The sequence below is a fragment of the Haliaeetus albicilla genome, chromosome 11 (assembly GCF_947461875.1).
Source record: "Haliaeetus albicilla chromosome 11, bHalAlb1.1, whole genome shotgun sequence".
Lineage (NCBI taxonomy): Eukaryota > Metazoa > Chordata > Aves > Accipitriformes > Accipitridae > Haliaeetus > Haliaeetus albicilla.
Window position 1 is genome coordinate 22,866,870 of NC_091493.1, and position 20,317 is coordinate 22,887,186.

At 45.1% G+C, this 20,317-nt stretch overlaps 1 protein-coding gene and 1 long non-coding RNA gene across 5 annotated transcripts in view; one reads left to right on the forward strand and one right to left on the reverse strand.

Moving 5' to 3' along the window:
* Positions 1–6,043: 6,043 nt before the first annotated feature.
* On the reverse strand, positions 6,044–7,692 carry LOC138687734 (uncharacterized). Its single transcript, XR_011326871.1, has 2 exons — positions 7,613–7,692; positions 6,044–7,154 (listed from the first exon to the last, which is right to left on the reverse strand). It is a non-coding gene; the product is annotated as an uncharacterized lncRNA (long non-coding RNA).
* The window catches only part of TBC1D12 (TBC1 domain family member 12), a 49,202-nt gene continuing 36,505 nt past the window's right edge, over positions 7,621–20,317 (forward strand). The window contains exon 1 of one of the 4 annotated variants that reach the window (XM_069796613.1): positions 7,621–8,800. In XM_069796613.1, coding sequence (XP_069652714.1) covers positions 7,719–8,800 — 1,082 coding nt within the window. In that variant the 5' untranslated portion in view covers positions 7,621–7,718. The remainder of the gene's footprint in view (positions 8,801–20,317) is intronic. The other 3 variants (XM_069796610.1, XM_069796611.1, XM_069796614.1) reach the window with 3 other exon arrangements.

Genomic DNA, 20,317 nt, shown 5'->3' on the forward strand with positions numbered 1-20,317 from the left:
GTTTTGGCACTGTTTGAACCGCAGCAAGCATAAGCATACACAAGCAAAGCAACATAGGCTGAATTATCTTAATACAAGTATACAGCATGTTTGATCCACAAGCAGTGTAATTTAATTGTAGGACTGCAGCACGACTGGGAGCGTGCTAAGGAGAAGCTTGCAGTGTGCAGTAGTCTGCCAAACATCGTGTCTCTGAAAATCTTAATTAATTGTTAGTTATACTCTGCGATGAAATCTTGTCCAGAAGGCTTTGTATTAAAAGTGCAAACTGTTATTAGTGGGGTGCAAAGATGTTCTTGCCAAAGTAGCATTTCCAAAGAAACGAGAGCCTCTGGAGTGAACTGCCAAAGAGCACAACTATATTGCAAATGGAAGAACATCTGAGGTTTTGGAAGCCCTCTGGGTACAGTTCTTCCTCTATATCGATTTGAGGAAGCCATTCCATATTTTAATTACAGAAGTAATGAAACAGCACTGGGAAACCACCAGCTACATATTGCTTATGTGTGTCACTATTAAATGTGTACTTCAGTTATCAGCATTGGTTGGCACAAGAGGTAAACTAATATCTGAGTCCTTGCTGTGTTGTTCTTTTGAAAAGGAGAACCTAGTGATGGGCATTGGCTTATTTTTTGCACTGTTTGTTGGTTCGGTTTGTTTTTTTTTTTCCTTTACGGAGTAGTGCTGTTTCTCAGCACTTGGGAACAAATTACAAATTGACAGTTTCCTTGTTCATAATTTCCAGAACTGCAGAGAGTGTCTGATTTGTGAGCTGCAGACGGGAATTGGAGATGAGGACTTATGCAAGAAAAGTCATTCCCATCACACTAAGGGGCTGTTTAGCCCAGTATCCTGCTTCCAAACCAGAGGCTGGGGCTCTCTTTCCTCTCACTGCTAGGAAAATGCCTGAGTGTCCCTGGGAGAACAAGCAGCTCCATGTCAGTGGCCTAAACTTTGAAACAATGGAAGAGAGCCCCTGAAACCTCTGCCAGAGAAGTGGTATGCTCTGACTGACTGTACCTTGCTGGATGTCTCAGCCAAGCACTTGCCCAGTTTCCCCTTGAATCCCTGCAAATGTTTTGCATCCATAGCACCTAGCTCCAAAACTTCCCCTCTCACTCTTTCCTGGGAGAATGCCCCTTGCTTGTGTGCTGCCTGTGCTCTCCTGTAGACAGCGCAGATGGGCTCGTGAGATTGATTTCAAACAAGCTAACTTGCCCTTTAGAGATGTTCTCTCTCTGTTGCCTATAGAGGGGACCTGTAAAAATGCTTAAAAATAGGGAGGATGAGTCTGGGCCTTGGACTCTCCATCTTTTGGAGGTTCAGGGTTCCCTGAAGTCCCTGCACAGCAGCCATAAGGAAAAGTAAGTATATCTCAACCCTCTGTAGGAAATTACGTTAATGACACAGAAGCAGATCACCTGTCTCCTCAAATCATTTGCTATTCTTTCCCTTGAAGAAACACAAATACAGGAGAGAGTAAGACTGGCTGGAGCTTAGGCTACTAATCTACTGTGGTAGATAGCCCTGGCCAAAACAGTTGTCATGATTTTGGAGAAAATAGGGACATTCTCTTTGCTTCTCTGTTACATAAATAAAATTATTTTTAACAATTTCAGGCTTAGCACTTTCAGTAGCCATTTTGATGTTAACATTTACTGGTTTATTAGGTTTTGTGTGCAGGCATTCAAAATACAAAGCTGCATCATCTTCTTGATGGCAAAGTGCTAGTCATAAGAAAAGACTTAGGTGTTTACTTTTCTTAGATCAGTTTTCTCAAGTTTAATTCAATATCACAGCTGGCTGGCATTTGCATTGGGATATATTAATGCTAGGGCTAGTCCAAAAAATCTCAGCTATCTGGCCCCGAAGAGGAAAGATGGTTCCTGGTTTATGGCAAAGGCTTGCTCTTGAAGAGAGTCTACCAGCATTTGATGAGCAGTCTAGGTAAACATACAGTGTTATCGCAAAGTAAGAATGTTTATGGTTAATATTAGGTTGCAGGGTTTTCGATCTAAATTCACTGTGCTAAAATGATGGTCAAGAGAATTGTAGCCACAGCCCTTTTTTTGTTTGTGGTTTTGGTTTTTTTGTGGTAGAGATCAGTCCTGACAGACTTAACTACTAGATACTTTTGCTCAAGGTGTTAAACATCTGAGGTTTCTAAAATTTCACACTAGACCTGAGCCCCCATGGAGATGTCAGTTTGATGGGGAAATCAGATCACTCCATTCTGCATTTCAGCAACAGGTTCTTGTTCCTGAGCATTGTGTGAGCATCTAGTTCTGCAAGGACCACACACCAAAGGACACAGAGTTCACAGCCATGTGTTTTTAGCACTGCTTACAGTATACCTTGTCATAAATGTTTGCAAGATTACACCAGTTGCCTGCATTCACGGCCTCCTTGAAAACTATTGCCTGGCTTACGTGTTATTGCAGGATATTCCTTATGCTTTAAACTTGGGAATAAAAAATGGTCTATATCACTAGAATCCATAGCTGGATGGGGCAATACAGATCAAAATGGAAACCAGAGCTGAAACTTGATTCAGAGAAATTGACTCAATAGCTTGATTAACTATTAAGTAGGTATTCTTTATTGGCAGCGCTGGATGCACGGGGGATCGCTCCACCTATCGTGCACACCGTCAGGTCTAATTGTGCAGGTTAAATACATGTTCTATATACATATTCACTAGATTTCCGAGAAATGTTATACATATTCATTAGTTTTCCGGGAAACTATTAGCATATGCAAATGTCCTTTACGCAGGCGCATTGAAGGTCTCTGGTGGTCTTCAGGAGTCCTCCGGTGGTCTTCCATAGTCTTCCTCACTTGTCCGCTATTTGACCCTTCTCAGGTGATTCTGCGCAGTATGGTCTTTTCTCGTTAGTGTTCTTATTATCTAAGTTCTCATTAGTGGTGTAAAAACCATAGGGTTAGTTTAAGCTAAATTATCTACAAGGACGAGAACAAAGGCAGGAGTTCTTATCTTTTCTGGCCCTATCTATTCAAGCAAGGCCTCTACTTGAGCCTTCTCGACAAGATCGTAAATTTATCAAACATTTAATTAAGTTTTGTGATTGTTCATGGTTCCTTCTTGCTCATCACTCCCAAGTACCAGTCTCTGACAGGATTAATCCTTGATGAGCACTGGTCTTTGGTATGTAAAGTTACAGAGAGACAATCATTAAGCAATTAGCAGTTCGTTCTCTATATCAACTAGTGACCTAGAATTGTGCTAATTATGAGAGATGTGTGGCATTTCCTAAGTCTTCAGACCTCTGAAAGGGTGCAGTTATAGACAGGGGCTATTCCTAATGAGGGATGGTATTGAAAGGTCAGCCATCAAAAACAGTCAAGGATGCAGACAGGTCTAGTTCTCTGTTGCTGGTACATTTAACCAAGAAGGCTGCCTCTCTCAGACATCAAGTCTTGGTCACTGTAGCATGCTATAAATCTCTGGAACAAGGGGCAGGGTTGCAATTCATGCAAACCTTAAGTAAGGAACATTGAAAAGCCTGACTTGCTCCTTACATGATGTTTTAATTGTAAACTCTTCGGAACAAAGTCTACATGCATTATTTATTTGTACGCTGTCTCAGTGAGGACTTGTTTAGCTGAAAATTGTACATGCTGCTTGTAATATAAAATAATGAATCCAGTGAAGATTGCTTCCTCTCTCTTTCAATGACTAACAGTGAGAACAAACTAGCCAGATTCCTCTCACTTAGCTCCTGTTTCCTATGTGTTCTCTTGCTACCACCCCAAAACTGGCATAGCACTCAGAGCTGACAGCCTTTTAAGGTAGAAAAGATACTGCTCTCTTCTTGCTGACATCCAAAACGCCTGGAGTATCTTCTCCATAGCTGAGATATTTTATAAATTGAGCTAGAGTCTTTGTTACTGCAGAAAAGTTTTTGGCGAAAGAAAAAGAACTCAGCTTCATGTTTATGTAATGTGACTCACTCTTTCTTCACAGAGTCTTATTTGGTAAAGTTGCCTCCTTCATAAGGGTCACCTTAGAGAGCCAGGAGCACAAAGGATGTATGTTATTACATGCAAATTGCCCTAATCATCAGTTTGAGAACAATACAAAATCACGGCCTAATAATTTATTCACAATGTTCAACTAAGCAGCTATTTTCTTTTCACTAATAAATTATGCCATTTCTCATGTGAGTATGTCTAAAACATTGGATATAGGGATCTCACTACCAGATCAGAACTATAGTATAAATACTGTTATTTTTAACAGTATCAGGCAACAGCACAGTTACTGTATGGTGTGATTAGAGGAGAATCCCGTGTTGTAATTTCTTCAATGTCAAGGTGAAGGTAGGAAGTTCCCACTCTGGCCAGTCATTCCCAACCTCCAGCCACAGTGTAACTCTTTCACTTGTGATGATTCAATTGTTTGGGAGGCCTTGCCCTCAAAATGAATCAGTGAAATGATGTGGCATTTTGATTTTCTGAACCAGGTGATTTCACAGGATCTGCTGTAATAATTGTAACATGGAACTGCACTCTTGCAAGGCTCAAAATGTGTTTCTTCACTCCTAGTTCTTTCGGCAGCCCTGCTGTTAAAATTCCTGGATTTTATAACCACCTGTCTGCTGTTTAGTCCCCACTTCTTCCCTGTGGATTGCCGACAACCCTCTACAGACTCCAGATTACCTGCTCATCCTTGCTTATACAAATCAGAATGACCTTCTAACATGAAACTTGTTGCCAGGGGGAACATGCAATTTTCTGTGAATTATCGCCTTGACTTTCAGATACTTGGCTCAAAGCTGTTTCATTATCAGCTATGTGCAAACTGTATAATGCATATCCCTGCTAATCACATCTTTAATTCTTTAGTTCATCGAGATATTCCCCAGGATTGAGCGTTTCTGGAAAATACAATACAGAGCTTCAAAATCCTCATTCAGCTCTAAACTGAATCCCACAGGAGTGATTTAAAATCCAAAATATTATCAGGAGATCTGTTTTTAAATATATATATATATATATGTAAGATTAGTCTGCCTGTCTAACAAGTCCTAGAGGTAGAAATCAATCCAAGTGCAGTGAACCAAGTGGTTTCATTTTGTGCAAAACAACCTGCTATCCTTTGGAATCCCTGGCATAATTACCAACTATCTCAGCTGCGCTGACTGAAATAAGTTCACCATAAGCCAATCCTGTGTTACAATCTCAGTGCCAGTCTTCATTTCGCTTAGCTTGTTTAACATCTGGTACTGTTTTGCAGTTTCTGCATTAATTAAATCATAGGACTGTATTCAAGAGTGACACTGCCATACAGCATCCCAGGTAAATAGTGAACACTTTGTTGAAAATGAGCACAAACATATAAAACCACAAAATGCTTCCTTCCTTAAACCTAAAATCCTCACTAGCAAAGGCAGGGAGAGCCTCTATAGCACCCAGCGTGTGCTATAGAGGATGTTCACCCAGCAGGCGTGGTGATCAGACCCCACATATCTGAGATGACCCGGATCACAGGGGAGAACAGAAAACCTCCCATCTTAGTTACAGCAAAAAACTTAATTAAAAAGCTTTAGTTAACCAAAAAGCTTAATTAGTTCATCTTTGCTAATGGTTTGTTTTGACCAAAATGGCCTCCAAAGTGCTCCCACAAGCAGTTCAGCTGGCATATCCAAAGGATAGGTAATCCTGGTAACCTTAACCAGGCATTTTTGCAAGCAGCTGAGGCCAATGGTCCTTTACCTGGCACAGCTGTTGCTGGATGAGGCTGCACGCCTGCTATCAAGATAGGCAAGACAAAACAAAACCACGTTTGATTCTTCTCCAACATCTGGGATCCCAAGTATTTGCCAGCTACTCAAGTCAAAAGGGGCAAGATCAGACTTGTTACATGTACAACACCCAGTGTTGCACGCCTGACCTCAGAAGTACAGTTACAAGATGGGGGGGAAAAAAAATAATCACAAACTTCCTCTGTTTATTTCTTTACTAGAGCAAAGCCCAGAAGGCTTTATATTGCAAAGTCATCATAAGAGGTCATGACACAATGAAATGCATCAACTTTTTATTTAGGTGAAGATTCCCAGTTTAAACCTTTCTAAAATGCCCACAACTGTCAAGAAAAAAAAACCCATTTCCATGTGGCGGGTAAGGCCTCTCTCTCTCTGGGCATGCCCCACTTGCCTGCCTTTAAAAGCAAGGACTTCCACCACACCACAGGACTTTTGAAGGTGGGGTTACCAAATGGAGGACTTTTCTGGCCAAGGATTTCCAAGAGAATGGCGCTTCCCTTGTCACCAGCTGTGAGTATTTACTGCAGGAATAGGAAAGTAATCCGTTGGGTCGAGGTGCTCGCCCGGGATGAGTGGCAGCCTGCTAGACCTATGTTGTTACTGCTTCTCCCCGTTGCCTTTTCTTTCGCCTGTGGCTTTCGGCTTTGCTTCCTCACTGGGCAGAGGGTGCTGTAAGAACTTGGTTTTTCCTCTGAGAGGTGCGGTAGGAAACACGCAGGTGCTGGGACCTGCCTTCCTGCGTGTCCTCCCTCCCTCCCTCCACCTCCCCAGCGTCAGCGTGAGGAGTCTGGCGATCCCGTCGCCGCTCCGGAGAGGGTCCACCCCACCATTTCCAAGTGCCCACCCCGTTTCCCTCTTCTCGCTCTCCCGTTCCCCCCAAAAGCCGAGGGACGTCCTAGCTCCTCCAGAAGGAGCCCCAGGCAGGCCAGGGCGCAGCCCCGCCCGCCCCGTCCCCCGCGGCCGCCGGCACCGCCCGTAGGCCAGGCGGCGGCTCGGCGGCGGGGGCGGTCCTGCCGCGTCCCGGCCCGCGGGCTCGCACTTGCCGTGCCCCCGGCTCTCTCCTCCGCCTCTCCCACCCCCGCCGCGGCCGAGGAGCGCCCGCGGGTCCGCCTGCCCCCTGCCCTATCTGAGGGGGGGCGGGACGGACGGACACCGACGCCGGGTCTCCGTGGGTCCTCCGCCGCCCTCCTCAGAGCCCGCCCCGCTCCGAGGCCCGGCACTGCGCGGGCCTCGGCGCAGCCCTGTCTGTGCCACGCTGCCGCCTTCCCCGTCCTGCCGCAGCTCCCGTAAGCGCACCTTAACCTACGGCACCAGGCGACCTCGCAACACCCTCGCTGCTGTTCAACGTCTTTTTATTACTGTTATTCCCTCAAAAAACAAAAAAGAAGAAGGAAAAACCCCGTCAAAAGTGGAGCCGCTGAGCGCCCTGCGGTCCCCCTGTAAGCCCGGGCGTCCTCTGCCACGGCCGCTGCCGCCCCGGGGCCGCGGTGCCCCGCGCGCTGCCTTGCCGGGCAGGGCGCTGGGGTGGTGCGGGGGCGGGGCAGGGCAAGGCGACCGCCGGCCCCGGGCGCGGGTGGAAGCGGCGCGCCCGACGCCTGCGGGGCTGCCGGGGCAGGCGGAGGGGCCCGCGGGGCTTCTTAATCCCAGCGCGAGCGGGCAGGCGGCAAGGGCCGGCCCGGCTCTGGGGGAGGGAGGAGGCCGCCGGGCCGGGCTTTGCCGTAGCGGAGGGGCGCGGCAGGTCGGCGGAATGCGGTAGAGGCTGCGCGCGGCGAGCCTTTAGCTGGAATACGGTAGCGGTGGTGGTGGGGGGGCGGCCTCCGAGGCACCTCTCTGGCGGGGAAGATCCTGTCTCGTTGGCATCTCTATGGTCCCGGATGTGATTGTGCCGTGGAGGGCGGGCGCGCTCGCTCGCTCTTCCTGCCCTGCCTCTCTATGGTGACTTTCCGGGGGGAAGGGCCGCCGGCGCCGCCGCGCGCCTGCGTGAGCCGGGCCCGCTGCCCCCCCGCCGAGGCCGCTGTCCGACGCGGTGAGCGGCGGCGGCTGCCAGCGCTCGCGGCGCCGGCGGTGCGGAGGAAGGCGCGCGCCCCGCCCCCCCTCGGCCCCCGCCGCGCCGGGGGGGCCGCGCCCCCGCCCCGCTGCGCCGCTGGCATCCCCGGGGCTGCGCGGCGGCAAATGGTGGGGCCGGACGATGCCGGAGCTCAGGGCAGCGCAGCCGTGCTTCCCGCGGGCCGGCAGGAGGCGGCGGCGGAGGAGGCGGCGGCGGAGGAGGAGGAGGAGGAGGAGGACGGGGAGCGGGATGGGAGCCGGGGCTTGAGCCGGAGGAGCGGCGGGCCGGGGCAGGAGCGGCTGCTGCAGCGGTACCTGGCGGCGGCGGCGGGTGGGAAGCGCTGCCCGGAGAAGCCCGCCAACGGGGCCGCCTACGCCGTGGGCCCCCGCGGGAGGATGACCAACGGGGACGTCGGCTTCCTGCTGCTGCCGCCGCCGGAGGAGCCGCCGCCGCCGCCCCCTCGGGCTGGACGGGCCGAGCCGGGGCGGGATGAGCCGGGGCCGGGGGAGGAGGAAGCGAAACTGCAGAACGGGGGCTTCCTCCCCTGCCCGCCCGGCCCGGGGGGCGGCGGCGGCGTCCCCGCGGGAACGGCCTTGGAAGAGCCGCTGAGGAGCTGCCGGCTGCGGAGCGAGGCGGAGCGGCGCGGGGGGGCGGCGGCCGGCAGCCCCCCGCCGCCCCGCGGCCCGGGGGACGACGCCGGCAGCCGGGCGCAGGCCGCCCCCGGCGTGCGGACCGCCCGGTGCCGGCCGGAGCCCGCTGCCCCGCCCCCGGCGCCCCTCGGCTTCACGGACGTGAACCTGAACTCCCGCAACACGTACGAGGTGAGCCGCCGCCGCAGCGCCCCGGAGCACCTGCCCCACGGAGGGCCGGCGCCCGCGGCCCCGGCGCCGCCGCAGGAGCCGGCGGAGAGGGCCCGGCGGGCGGGCATCGCCGGCGCCGGCAGCAGCTTTGCCGAGTTCTTCACCAGGTAAAGGAGCGGGCGGCGGGGCCGGGGCCGGCGCTCCCCGCAGCGCCCGGCCTTGGGCCCGGGGCGGGGGGGAAGGGGTGCCCCGCGAGGCGCGGGAGGCGGGGGCTGAGGTCTGCCGGGGCTTTCCGTTCACGGGGGGGTGGTGGGGCTGTCTGGAGGACCGTGTCTGGGGTCAGCGGTCAAAAGACTGCCGGTCAGATGGCGAGCGATTCCAGCCCCGACGGGCTCTTCTGCCCCCAAGTCAATATTGCTGCAGCGAGAGAGAGGCTTTGCGCTGGGCGTGAGGGTGGTACGGTGAAGGTACTCTTGCCGCTACAAACGGTGTGGACTTCTCGCTGGAACTCGCTTCCTGTGCCAGAGCGTTTTACTGTCTGAACGAACCCACGAGCTACTTTCGGGCGATTCTGAGAATCATCGCCAAAGTTGCAAAGGTCCGTAAAGCTCTTGCTACCTGTTGACGCTGTAGGTACCGTTTACTTATTTTTTCTGAAGCGTGGCGTGGAGAGCTTCAAGGACCGGGCTTTGTGCTCAAATTAATTGGGCTTCTGTTAAGTTTCTAGCACAAACCCAAAAACTCTTAGGACATCCAGCTTTGTTACCCTGGGGACTCTGTAGCATCGCTCACTTTGTAACATCTGACACAGGAGATGCATCTTGACTGTAACAGTTTATGGCATACTCTATATTACTTTTATTATGTTTGAAGAGGGGAGTTTAATTTCCAAATTTCTAACAGGTTTTATTCTCCAAAGCCCCAGGGTTATAGTTGTTGTGTGACAGTCACTCTGATAGCACGGTGGGTCTCTAAGTGTTTCGAGAAGACCGATTAAATCCATTAGCTGAAGAACTGACATAGGAGAGGTTTGATCTCAAGGCAGGATCCCAACCTGAGAAATAGGCTCCTTCTGCCAAAACCCTCAGGAAAGGGAGAGATGGATTCTTGCCTGAGGATAAGGATGGTGGCAGTTGCAGGGCAAGTTTGATGCCTCCGCTTTGTTTCAAGGATGGGTTGAGAGATGTCCCTCTATTCCCACTATTTCCTATTAGTGTTCTTCCCTCCCGCACTTTTTTTTTCTCCCTACTGTGCATGGACTGCAGTACATTACCTTCCCTTTGCCTCATTACTTGAACACTTTGACCAGTGACATTGGTACTTGTTGCTTTTTGCCCCAGAGCAATATCTTAATGACATTCTGGAGAATTTTCCTCATAGAAAAGGCTGAACTTGATGTGCAGTAGAAGTTGTTGTCAATATACACTGACGTTTGCTGTTTTCAGTGAAGGCTTGGGTAATACATGGAAAAATTTAATTGCTTCTATCCTGGCAAAAGCTATAGTGCTGCCACCTCAGTGAAAAAAAGGGGTTGCCAGGGAGCCAGTTTCATAGCCTGACTGGCCCAGCTGTCTGTGCCTCTTGTACGTTTGGCCTGGTGAGCAGCATTGCCCTCAGAGACTTTACCTTCAGCTCTGCCTATATGTTCATAAAAATGCCTTAGTTACAGCTGGTTTCATCTGAGCAGCCGAAATGAGATCTGCTAATAAAAACCACTTTTACTGATTTTTAAAAACAAACCCAGACTTTTCTTCCTTGATAGATTTCTCTCTAGATACAGTAACACTAGAGTTTGTAATCTCCATTGCTTAGAAAAGTGGTAATAAAACTTTCTTGTCCTCATTTTTTTGAGTAGTTCTTGTCTTCTAAACTATTCCTGAAGCTTTAAAAGCTTAGACTTCTCACTTTTTTTTTTAAACTGCTCAGATTCATTCAAAACTGACAGTTGCTGTTGTAAGTGGATTTTTTCTCTAGTTCTTAGAGAAATACCTTGGCTCTCAGTAATGAGGGCTCAAATTGTGTAAAAATTGTCCTGTGATTGAATGTTGGTAGCAACTATTCTTGCTTGTAAAGCTTCTCGGCAGATGGTTGCTTGTATTTTTGAATGAGCACAGAGCCATAAATGATGTTGCTCCCAAAGTTTAAGTTGTACCGGGTGGCTGTATGCTATCAAAAGTACTTGCTGAGAGAGAACAACTCGTTCATGTGTTGTCAGGATGCGTACCTGCTCCCACAGTGTATGAGAAAAGGTACTGGATGTGCTAAACACGGGTAGTTCAGCAACCTGGAGCATCTTATATAGGATATTTCACTTGTAATGCTCTTCGTTTATTTTACAAAATGTCTAAAATTTGGTAGCTCCCATTGTTTTTTTCTAATAGTCCTAATTACATGGAAATCCTTTTAAAAGGTGGACATTTCTTGCTGTTAGTTAAAAACTGAGAGAAGGCAAGGGGGAAGTCCTAGTGCCTTCAGTGTGAAAGCTTCATTGTTGTAATTGCCTGGTCAGACAAACTGTTTGGTCATGGCAGATCTGGGTTAGGAGGCTGCTGTTTCCAGCTGCTTGTTCTCAGCTCTTCAGTTATCAGACTGGCCTGCTTTGCAGTTCTTTGAAATCATCCATGTTAATTGTCTGTCTTCATGTCACTGAACCGGAGGAGAAACCGATGAGGTGAGTTAGGGGGAAAAAGTGAGCAGCTGTCAACAGCAGTATCTTACCTGAGCTCTGTGACAGAAAGAGTGGCTGTGCCCTTGAGATTGTCAGTAACAATTAATCTAAGATCATGGGAAGGTTTACATCAATGATTAAAACTTTTTTTTTTTCAGGTAAGTATTACATGTAATGTTTGGCCCTGGGATCTTAAGTTGTGTTTGTGCCAAATTATTAAGCCTGTCAAATCATCACTAGCAGCTTTTAACTGAAAAATATTTTTTTTGCTGTCTTCTTGTTCTACCTCTTTGTTTCTCTCAGCATGTGAAGTGGGATGCCTCAAGTAAATCAGAGGTATGTGGAGCAGAGTGCCGTGGCAAGGAAAATTGCATGACTATGGTCACTTGTCTCCACTGTGCTACTGTTACGGTCAGAACATTAAGTGGCTTCTTGAAAGTCACCTGTCACTGCTTCGTACTCCTGTGTATGATTCATAATGCAGTCACATGTAGGCACTGTTCTTATGGTTTGTGGTCTTACATAGGAGCTTAGAAGTGCAACGCTCTATTCTTGGGTTATTGGATCTCTTTTGGGTAGCCCCAGTGGATTGCTGTTGAGTACAGAATGGTTCAGCAAGCAGGAAAGTTGTGTGGACAGTTGAATTAAAGCCATGATGATTACCTTGATTGCAGTATACTTTATCCCCTGAAGCAGCACATACAGAGCAGAACAGTAAATCAAAAAGGGCAAGCAGCAGTGAGTATTCCAGGGCTGAGGTAAAGCCACGGTGATTCTGAACCTGTTTTAAAGATGCATTGTACTTCACAGTTCTGTATGTGTGTACCAGGCATCACCTTAGCTTGTGTAGATATTGTTCGTTTCTGAATTGTATACTTACTAGATAAATTTAGGTACCTGGTAGTTGGCAAAGTTTCTTATTCTTGGATTCAAAGCTTTTTGTTGACAACAGCAGTGAACTTTGTTGTAGTAAAGCACTGTTTTCCCAAATACTTGTTTTCCAGAATTCCTCTTAACAAGTTTTCCTGTTAAAATTGCAAAGAGCTTAATTCATAGCTGCCAATTCTCATAGGTCTTTAGAATGTGCTGTGAGCAATAGGTGTAAGGGGTTGTAAGCGTATATGGTAGTTGGCATACATATCCTTATAAAAACTGTCTTTAGTCTCATACACCCTTCGTTCCTCACCCAGAATGGTTGTGCTTATTGTCCAGAAGTTTTGAAAAATCTTCACTTGGGGAGATGATGGAAAGTTGAAGGGAGTCAGTATATGTAGGACCAAACTGAGAAATCACTGAAGCCCACATCTTTTTCTCCCTTTTTGTAAACACAGTTCTGTGGTTTAGTAAGTAGGTAGTTCTTCAAAAGCTCCTAATCTTCTCGTTCCTACAGATGTCCTTGACAGAGACCATGGAAGGTTGCAAAGAGGTTCAGTCCCCTGAGTATTGTTACTTGTGTATATAGTAATGTCTCTAGATCTGTAGTTTGTATTTCCATTTATTACCAAGTAGTACCTGCAGCTCTTTGAGCTATATAGGCATATGCCTAGTCTACAGTTGCATATTGTGAATGTTTAATACCAGAATCAATGTTTCTCTTTGTATACAGAGCTTTTTTGTTTCATAAATCAGCATGAAACTTCAGGGGATGTACTGTGCCTCTATGGGAAAGAAATCTGTTTTGAGGGGTTTTGGTCAAAAATGAGAGTCAAATGGGGAATGAGCTATCTTAGTTATGACAAATCTTCTAAACCTTCTGTTTGTGTAAAGATCAAAGAACAAATTGATGGGGGCACTTCATGATGCTTAATTTATATTCCTGTATTGCCTGTCATATATCTTGCTCAGCTCTTGCTGATGTCCTGAAGGACTTGTGTGTTTGGTTTTGATTTTGGGGGTTGTTTTTACCCTGTCCAAATAAACCAACAAACAAACCCCCCCCAAAACCCACAATAGAGTGCCACTAACAGGTCAAGGAAATATACTGACAATATATTGGGAAGATAATTGGAGGGAAGAGCTAAGGGAATAGAACAAAGCTTCACCCAAAAATTGTGAGGGCACCCTCTACCCTTCTGTCTTTGTCAGACCTAGCTTTTTGCTTTGTCTAAACAATCTTGTAATTTAAGTGAACAAGCGGATACTTATATTTGATTTGAATTAAAGCTGACTGGGGAAAGTAAGCAAGAGCACCTGGACCCAAATCTGTGACTAACTCCAAATAGTATTCTCTTTTCCTGAGTCAGAGACATAGTTAACTTGATATAAATAGGAAAAAATGTTAATGAAAAAACATTATCTCAAAATGAGAAGTTTTTCTGTAGATTCTTCATTCACTGTTTGCAAGAATGATTTATTTTATGAAGTTGTGTTGACATGTCCAGTTTCTGGCTTTCAGTCATATGAGTAACAAATATAATGACAACTTGAGTAAATGTAATCTCCAAAGTAAAACAAACTGTAGCAAACTTTGAAGACGAATGCTTAGTACTTACCTTTTTTGGCTCCTGACTTTTTTAATAACCATGTACATAGAAAATTTTACCCAAATTATACGAACTTTTTATTCATAAAAAGGTCAAAGAAATATCTCTACACATCTAAAGTTTTTCTCACAAGTGTGGATGCCACTGTAGCAAATTAAATCTGTATGACAGCAGCCTTGGTTTTTTAGTGAACTAGTTCCAAGCAGCTAATGAAAATGAGCAAGTCCTCAAGGTCTAGGAGTTGAAAATACCTGTTTGAGAAAGTTTCACTCCCAGGCTTCATGATGCAGTGGTTTTAAAGGGTCTTGTGTTTCCAAAAAAACATTAGCAATGGGTGTTTCACCATACGTCTGTAAGATGCTGTGCACCTGTGTTGTCATTTTGGCTAGGATGTCTGTTGAGTAGCAAACCAAAGTTAAATTTCAGGGGCACAAGTGGAAGAATCATGTGCTAATTTAACTCCGGATAGGTATCTAATTGCTATATTGCTCCAACTTCTGTCTGCAGCCTGTCTCCGCCCCCCCCCACTCCCCAGCTGAATAAATAGATGTCACTTATAAGACCTTATACATATACCATATGTATAATCTTTATCAATTTAAACTACCTAAAGTATTATTAGCAATTTCTCTGCTCTCCTTGGTAGACAGTGTAATATTCTATGTTGGTACAGATATTTGCACTAGGAGTCTTAAAATCCTGACAGGATTTTCCCTGAAGTAAGGTCTCCTTAAACTAATGCTGTAGGGTTTTTTGGGGGCGTGAGGTTGTATGTAGGTTTTTTCAAGTCAAACAGCTGAAATTGCTGTTTAGTGTGCAACAAACTGCTGGAATCATAGCTTGTTTTGCTAAGGAGTTTTTACAGAGGCCTTTAAACTCAACTTGAAAGTATCTCCCCCCCTCCATTTTGCAGAAGGCCTTTTTCATTCCTTGGTCTCTTCTGCTTATTTTGTGTCACAGAATTTCTTACAGACTCAATATATTGAGAGTAGTGTGACAAAGTGAATGGGACATTTCTTCTGAATAGCCTCTGACTAAAAGGAGAATATTTTACATGGAAAATGACAACCGAAGGAGGTCGCTTTAATCACAGCTGGCCTCTAAGAAAATGATAGTTTTATGCTTTTGCTCTCCTGGCTGTTCAATTATTCATTAGGCTATTTTGTCTTGATTGTTTAAGAATAAAAAAGGAGTTTAAGGGTTTTGATCACATTTCATTCACATGGATGCAAAAATTGTTGTTGTTCTCTTCAGTTTCTGGGAACTGCTGAGATGTTTATGATATAAAGCCTGTCCTTTTTTTATCCCTTACTGGTCTTGTTTGTTGTTCAGCTGGGAAGGGACTAGGTTTGTTAGACTGGGTGGCAGGCATTGCTTTCAGTGTCTCAGCTTCAGACTGTGCTGTGCTTCTCAACCTTTTTATTATTGCTTTCTAGGGAAGTGAAGCTTAGGCAGTTACTGCCTGGTCTCTCTAATAATGCAGCCTCTTAGCTAGGTTCAGTCAAACTTCTCTAAGATTGAGAGGACTCGAATATAAAAATCCTACAGGTTTTTGAATGAAGGCTGAGCTTAAGGAGAGCCTGCAAAAGAGACTCTGTTAATTTGGCTCTATTTGGAGGAAACAGTCTGTTGTGCAAACCACCTGCAGAGCATGTTGCTTCTAGCCTGTCACTGGAATAGCAGTGTGAGAGGTGGATGGATGTTGTGTGGGTGAACTTATGACTTTGATTAGTGAAAAACTAGTTTTGGTGGTCATAGATGAGTTTATTCTTCCAGAACTTCTGAGAGCCAAACACTCAGACTGGTGTTCCTGTAAATTCCTTTCATGCTTTCTTACTTCCTGATTGAAAATAATACCTGTAGCCTATAGGAGGAAGTTCTTTTCTGTTTTTCTCCATCCTTCTCCAAGTTACTCCTTTATTAAGAAGAAGTCATGTTCAATTTCCATTGTTATATTGGGAACTTTTATTTAATGTGCTCTCGGGTAAGTGAAAGAGTCTCTCTTGATAATGTAGTGTAATGAAAGCTGCCTTGTTGGCTTCCCTCAGCTAGGGGAGTTCTGTTGATCTAAAACTTCCTGAAGGCCAGCTATAGGAATAGGCAAACTAAGTGATTGTCTAGAAGTGAAGGAGAAAAGACACCAGAGATACAGAGAACAACAAAACATCTATAGCTCTTCTGCCTCTGCTGGAGCCACAGACACCCAGGCTTGCTGCTGCTGCCTCTGTTACTGAGGTCTGGTCTGATGTGCTGAGGAAGATGCTATGAGAGAAAGGTACTTCACACGTCTTACTTGCTCTCCAAGAACAGCAGAGTTGTTGATGCCAGCTCCTCTGCTTTCTGTAGCAGGGGAAGCTTGGCCCTGGCTGTGTCTCAGGCCCCACAAAGCTCAGTCCTGTCTGTATTGCTTCGGTTGCCTAACGCATCTGTTAATGTAGGATCTGGTCTGTCTTGCTGCTGGACAATAATGAAGCTGTTTGTATGCAGGATGCCAGAATGCTTTAAAAAACTAAACAAACCATGAACTGCCAAAGGTATTTGGGCAGTTGGTAGCTGTGAAATGGGAAGCAGCGGAGATTCCAGAGCACAAAATATCTCTGCTGCGGAGATTCCAGAGCACAAAATATCTCTGCTTTGTGTGGCTGAGGGAACTGGGGTTGTTTAGCCTGGAGGAAAAGAGGCTGAGGGGGGAGACCTTATCGCTCTCTACAGCTACCTGAAAGGGGGTTGTGGTGAGGTGGGTGCTGGTCTCTTTTCCCAAGTCACAAGCAATAGGATAAAACAGCCTCAAGTTGCTCCACGGGAGGTTTAGATTGGATGTTTGGAAAATTTCTTTGCTGAAAGGGTTGTCAGGCATTGGAACAGGCTGCCCGGGGAAGTGGTGGTGTCACCATCCCTGGAGGTATTTAAAAGATGTGTAGATGTGGTGCTTGGGGACATGGTTTAGTGGTGACCTTGGCAGTGTTAGGGTAATGTTTGGACTCTATGATCTTAAGGGTCTTTTCCGATGTAAATGGTTCTATGATTCTAGCTTTTTGTTGTTGTAAACTTTAGGTGTTTTGCAGGTTGCTTGCTGTTCCTCAAATCCTGTAGGCAGCCGAGTGGTAGATTGGGAAATTTTGTCCTTGCTTTGTAAAAAGCCATCAGGCAAAACTGAAGGGAATCAGGCTCTACATATTAATATCAGCTGTGTAACAGATTAAAAATGGATTCTTGCATTTTGTAGTATTTCTGCAATTTATCACTGCAGCAGTGACATAAAATGTATTGTGAATTGCTAACCACAGCAGAAACCTGATACGCTGAGTGGCTACAAAAGTAGTACAGTAGTACTTTGTAGTACTACATTACACAGTCGAGTAGTTGACAGGCACTCTGTCTGGGACGAGAAGGGAAAAATACTAACTGAGGCTTAACCAGGCTGGTTGGAGTAGTAAGCATCACCAACTCTTGGGACACTCTTCAAAATAAAACTCTGCTCAGTGTTTGAACTTACAGTTCACAGACTTGCAGGCTGTGTCAAAGGCTGGAAATGTTTCTCACCTTTGTCTTGACAATGTATCTTGTATAGGAACACTTGGACTAGAGGTATAGTGACTGCCCTGATAAAGCTGGTGACTTTTGCCTTAACTGAGAGCGAGTCATTACTGGAACAGTTTTAGGTAGTTTGCTTCATTGGGTTGTACTTTCTTGAGATATCTTGGTGAGCTGATTGAAGAATTTGCTGTTATCAGGAGACAAAGGGAATGTCTCTTCCCTGCTTCTGGTATTTATTTGATCCTCTGTGATCTGCTGTAGCTCATTAAGCTGGGGAATGAAAAAATGTGGATGGTTTTCTGTGGGATTAGTGAATTGAATTGACTTGCAAGGTATGGAGAGTCTCAGAATCGATGCAGCAAAGGGAGTGCAGTACATTACTGGTGCAAGGAAGAGAAATGGGCTTCCCCTTAGTGGAGCTGAAGCAGCTTGGCCATTGTGTGTGTGTGATGTATAGGTCTTATTCCTCTAGCGCAGTCTTGCTTGGAGTGTGTTGCTGGTTAACCAGCTGTGGCTTTGTTGGAATGGATATTCCTGGCCATACAAGAAATAGCAGAACACCTGTAGTTGGTAGAAATTCTTCACTTCTTGCAGCTGTGATCTAGGATTTTGGTTTTGATTCTGTGGGCAAGTGATGTTTGATTATTATTACAGAAGATTGACCACAGTGTTTGGTGTAGTGTAAAAATAGCTGCTGAACTGCCTGGTAAAATATGAAGATGATAGAACAGTTTGGCATAGAGTTCTGTTTTGCTAGTTCACTCTGAAAAGTAAAGGTGAGACTACACTGATTATTTTCCTTTACTCTTTTTGTACTTGAGCATTCTGAAATTTAACCATGTCTGTTACCTTCTGTATGTGTCTGCTTGTTTACATATGTTTTTGAATGCTTGAGCCTGTTTGTAAAGCTGACCTGTGCAACAGCTCTTTAAGAGTATAATGTAGACAGTTAAAATACTGTTTACCAGTAAGTGTTCTGTACAGAGTGTTCTGTAATATTGCTAAATGCTTTCAACTCTTAAAACTTCCCAAGTATTTGTGTACCTGTAGTAAACCTGTTTTGCCAGTAGAGTTTGTAAAGCCACTTTGGGACTGGTAGCAGTACTTCTGTTAATGTCTGTGGCCTTTCTAGGAGGCCAGAAACCCCTCCTCCTCCCCTACCCCTCAATCCTTAGCAGCTACTCGTTGACAGTTCATTAGATTTTAGGTATACCCAATTGTAGCTGAGGCTTTAGTTGACCAGTGATATCAATGGAAATGTCACAGTTTCATTAAAGAAAAAATAATACTGCAAGCTTGCTCTTGCTGAAGATGCATGTTCTCCTGGATAGGATTTTTTGGTTTCCTTATTTTAATTCTTGCGGGGGAGGAGGAGGAGACCAAAAACTTCCTTGTATAGCACTTAAGACTGTAGTTTTAGACTGTTACAGGTGCAAACATTGAAGTTCCGTTGGAGAGGGTAGTTTGGTATACTCTTTGGGTTGTTGTCCTGGTTTTGGCTGGGATAGAGTTAACTTTCTTTCTAGTAGCTGGTATATCGTTGTAGTTTGGATTTACTTTTTTCCTCGATTCTCTCCCCCATCCCACTGGGTGTGGGGGGGAAGTGAGCAAGTGGCTGTGTGGTGCTTAGTTGCTGGCTAGGCTTAAACCATGACAGTTGTCTTGGTGTGGAGAGAAAGAAGAGATCTTTGTTCTGCTTAAAGGTGCTAAAACTAGAAACATCCTGTAATAGGTCTGTGTTTGGGGGTAACAAAATTTTAAGAGAAGCTGGTGTCCAGCTTCTCCTTGTAGCAAGGTGGTGGAAGATGTGAACTGTAAAATCAGCTGGGTCACCTCTCCTCCAATATAGGGCAGAACTTGGAAACTTGTGCTCAGAGCAACTGTATAAATGTATTGAATCAAAATGGGCTGACGTTATTCTAAATTATTGAAACTAAAAATGTAGAATGTGTAGTAAGTTCTAAATTTATCAGTGTTTTGTTCTAAATCTCAATGTTAAGAATTCTAAACTAAACCTAAAAACAGTTGCATGTTAACTTACAAATTAAGGTTGAAATGTGAGAGTAAAGGGTGAGTTGATAAGTATATTTGTAAAGTAGGGGATATTTGCTCTTAATATTTTTATGTTCATGTCACTTTTTCAGCCATAACTAATAATGTGAGAAAACACTTATAAGCATGTGAAAGTGAGCAAATAGCTCCTGGACAATGTCATATAATTAAAATCTAAAATAATGGGGACACCCTAGCCATTGGTCTTAAGAAATAATTACTGTGTGCACTCTGAACATACATTGCAACTTTTTGGATGCTTTTTTATCAATTCCTACAAATGGTGTACTGTATATAAACAACTTAAAATGTAGTAGAATCCTACTTTTGTTGCTTTGCAAGCTTTGTAAGTGGCTAACCAAAAAGGTTTTATTTCCTTTTAATAATTCATTATTTATGCTTAGAGTTGAGTTACATTTGTTTCTGTATGTAAATTATTGAAAAGTCTTGTTTAAAGCAGAGGAGCTAATTGTGTATAATCAAGCAATGTTTTTCTGCTGGTATTTCCAAATTGTTGCACTTAAGACCTTAACAGAATGGACAAGACTTGAGTATGAAGAAAAATTCTGTTGTGTTCTTAAGCAGCTTATGCGTTTTACACATGGTAAAAACATGCCAATGTGAATGTAATAATTCTTGTTATGTACTCACTTATAGTCATGAAGGCATATGGAATTGCAGGCTTGCAGGGGCCTTCAGAATTTGTGCAGACTATTCTGAAAGTATGGGTTTAAGTCAAAATGATTCATTTTAATAGTATACCAGTAAAAATGCATCTGTAACAAATCCTGGGGCACACCTCTTCTAACTCCTTACTGATACAGCTCTCTGGGTAAAGATTATTAGGTACATAAGTAGTTTCCTTATCAGTTTGTCTTTGGGCTAATTGAAATTTCAACAAATTTTAAACATGGACCTATTTTGTATGCCTAGGAAGCTTGTTT